The sequence below is a fragment of the Microtus ochrogaster genome, linkage group LG1, assembly GCF_000317375.1.
Source record: "Microtus ochrogaster isolate Prairie Vole_2 linkage group LG1, MicOch1.0, whole genome shotgun sequence".
NCBI classification, from domain to species: Eukaryota; Metazoa; Chordata; class Mammalia; order Rodentia; family Cricetidae; genus Microtus; species Microtus ochrogaster.
In genome coordinates this window covers 28,888,453-28,891,906 of record NC_022027.1, presented here as the reverse complement: position 1 = coordinate 28,891,906, position 3,454 = coordinate 28,888,453, and the positions used below count along the sequence as shown (strand labels likewise).

General features: G+C 48.2%; 1 protein-coding gene across 9 annotated transcripts in view; it reads left to right on the top strand.

Annotated features, from left to right (window-relative positions):
- Fryl (FRY like transcription coactivator) overlaps window positions 1–3,454 on the top strand; it is a 219,096-nt gene that overhangs the window by 165,233 nt on the left and 50,409 nt on the right. For all 9 annotated transcript variants that reach the window (XM_026785301.1, XM_026785300.1, XM_026785299.1 and 6 more), the window contains 2 exons: window positions 1,853–2,112; window positions 2,362–2,502. In XM_026785301.1, coding sequence (XP_026641102.1) covers window positions 1,853–2,112; window positions 2,362–2,502 — 401 coding nt within the window. The remainder of the gene's footprint in view (window positions 1–1,852; window positions 2,113–2,361; window positions 2,503–3,454) is intronic.

The following is a 3,454-nucleotide window of genomic DNA, read 5'->3' as shown; positions in this document are numbered from 1 at the left end:
AATGTGCATGCATGGGAAGGCCAGCAGCTGATGCAAGTCTTTTCCGGAGGCATGTTGACCATTGTTTAGATAGGGCCTCCCTGGTTTCACTAGAAGGCCTGGCTCCCCTGTCTGCCTCCTCAGCTTGAAGACTACAGATGGTTCCACTGTGCCCACCTCTTTACCCGTGTTTGGGGTCCACACTCACATCCTGATGTTTCCATGGCAAGCGTTTTACTGACCCAGCCTCCTCCCAGCTCTGAAAGACTATCCTTAGAAAATTCAGAACGTCGGAAATGTGAGGCTGAATCAGAATGTGTCTTGAGTTTTTTCTTTAATAAGAACTTAAACTCATCCATCTTGCTTTTTAAATCTGATGACACTGTCTTGCTTTTTAGAAAAAAAGAAAAAGAGGGCTTCCTGTACACTTTGGGTTTTCTGTTTTGTTGGTTCACAAAGTGAACCTTGAAGGTTGCTGGCTCGCTGGTTCCTCCGTCTCAGCTTGGCCCCTCTCCCCAGTGTCTTCCTTGGGTACCTACACCACATCCACCGTGCGCCATGTCGTGTTCCCCCCGCTCCCCTCTCAGGACGGCGTTCACTCTGTTAATGGCAGGCTCTGTGAAACTCACCAGACCCCCTCTGGCTGCGGACTCTACTCTCTGGCATGAAGTCTTCAGTTCCGTGGCGGTTCACAGCCACGGATATTGGCTGTCTTCTGTGGCTCTCAGTTCTATCCTGTCTTGGTTTCCCAGGCACTTATCATTTTCTGGATTTTTTTTTTCCCTGTCACCTTTAGTGGAGACTTGCCTTCTCTTCATATTGATGTTCCCACACTTCAACCTGAGGTGACTCCATCTCCATGGAAGAGGTTAAGCCTTGCTGTGGCCCCAGTTCCTATACACTAAGTTAGGGTGTCTTCATTCAATCTCTTGAGTATCACAGCTTGTTTTTCATGCCAAAACTATACAGTTTGTATATAAACGATAGAACGACTCCATGCAGAGTGTTTGTCTTTGTCTTGACGTCATTCTCACTGTGGTCTTGCTCATTTCAAAGACACGGTTCAGAAGTGTCGAGCGTAAAATAGATCGCTAGAGCTCTTTGAGCTTGCAGAGTTGAAACTAGTCCTCATTCAGCGTGTGCCCATTTTCCTGCCCTTCATCACCTCATGGCCACCATTTGGAGCACCTTGTGTTTTTTCTAAGTGTGGCTACTCTGGGTAGGCAAATGGAATCGTACGGTACTTTGTGTGTGTGGCTAGGGTATTTCACTTAGCTCAGTGTCTTCTGGGCTCCTTCCTATAGCGCAGAATGAGTTTTCCTTCTCTTGTAAGGCTCTGTGGAATCCCAGTGTCTATCATCACAGGTCGTTGGCCCATTCTTTCATCTGTCTGTCATTTCACTTGCTCCCCTTTTTGTTATGCATACAGATGTGCACATGTCACTTCTCAGTCTCTGCCTTGAGTTGTTTAAGATATAGTCTCCATAGTTGGGTTGCTTGGATGGTAGAGTGGTTCACCATCTTATACTCTTACCAAGAGTATTGGAAACCTTTCTTTCACTGCCTAAGGCGACTTGTATAAGAAATAAGTAGGGCTGGTGATGGTGGCACACATTTGCAACCCTAGTACCCTGGAGGTGGAGCTCAAGTCCACACTGGCCTACGTAAAGAAAAACTATCAGAAAATGAAGGAGGTAGATGCTTTGTGTTAGCTGGTTTTGTGTTTGTTTTTGTTTTAATTATGTCAGGGAAGAGACATTCGTTATATGAAAGACGGCTTTTGTCGTTGGGAAATGAGTGGCATGTGTCTTCCAATTGGCTAAGAAGCACATGGAATGATGTTAGGTCTCCCCTTTGATATCCCTTGAACCAGAGATCAGCCAGCGGATCCAGACGGCTCACCCGGCGGGGCGGCAGGCCATGCTGCATTACCTGCTGCCCTGGATGAACAACATTGAGCTGGTGGATTTCAAGCCTCTGCCCTCAGCGAGGCGGCAGGATGAAGATGAGGATGACTCACTGAAAGACAGAGAGATTATGGTGACAAGCAGACGCTGGCTCCGGGGAGAAGGCTGGGGATCCCCACAGGCCACTGCCATGGTGTTGAACAATCTCATGTATATGACAGCAAAGGTACGGGGGTCAGGAGGATGAAATGTGATTGGGAATTGATGCAAAGATGGCTCCAGGACAGACAGATAAACTCTGTGTATCCTCCCATTCCACCAGAGACCACTGGTGACACTGGTGTTTACATTCCCTACAAGAAATAATCATTTCTTTAATAGAGACTTTCTATAGAAGCTATTTCCTAACTCTTCGTGGAGTGATGAGTTTGGCTTATTCTATTTCTGAAGTGTCTCTTGTGTGTGCTATTTTTAGTATGGTGATGAGCTGGCCTGGTCAGAGGTGGAGAACGTGTGGACCACACTAGCAGACGGCTGGCCAAAGAACCTGAAAATTATTTTGCACTTTTTGATCAGCATTTGCGGCGTGAATAGTGAACCAAGCCTTTTGCCTTACGTATGTATTATTGAAGTCTTGTCTATCTTTTTAAAATGCACACGTTTACCTGAGGTCTGCTAGCGTATGGGCACCGGAGAGTAGCGTCAGGAACAGTGTGCAGACGTAGTCACTGACTCATTCAGTCTCTGCCACTGTGTGCTGCTCGACGCCAGGTACACTGGATTAGACAGGTTTTGTTCTTTGAAATTACACTGAGAATGATCAGCAGCTGTGTAACTCATCTGCGGCAAGGACGCCCAAGGAAAGCTGCAGGATGCTGGGACCGACTATCTGAGAAAGCCCCAGTAAAGGCTAACACTTGAGAGGGCGTGGTAGTGACACAGAGCTGGCCCACTGAGGTTCCCCGGGCTGCAGCTGGTGTTGTGATGGAGAGCTCAGGCCCTATGTCTTCTGGGAGGAAGGGAAAGCTTGGGAACAGATGGCAGAGCAGGAGACACGGTGTTCTTCCCTGCCGCGGGGAAGGGAACACTTAACCCCATCAAAGCTGAAGCTGGAGAGATGGCTCAGTGATTAAGAGCACTGTTTGTTCTTGTAGGGGTCCCGGGTTCATTTCCCTGCACTCACATGGTGGCTCGCAGCTGTCTGTGACTCCATTTTCAGGAACCGTAAGGTCTCTTCTGACCTCCACCGCAGCACAGTCATGCATGCAGGCCACACACCCATACATGTTAAATGCAAAATAGAATTTATATTTTAAAAAAATCCATCCTCATTAACAACACAGTAGGAGCAATGAAGGCTAAAGTGAATGTCCAGGTGTGCACACAGGTCTGTGGGCATGCGCCTCTCCCCGAAGTGTGCCCCACAGAGGGCCAGCTCTTCCCCGAAGTGTGCCCCACAGAGGGCCAGTTCCTCAGGAGGCTGCCATCAGCGTTCTTCCAGACCCTTCCATGTACAGACTGTGGGGTGTTGAGATGGTGTAGTGATGGACTGATGCTCTTCCCCCAGG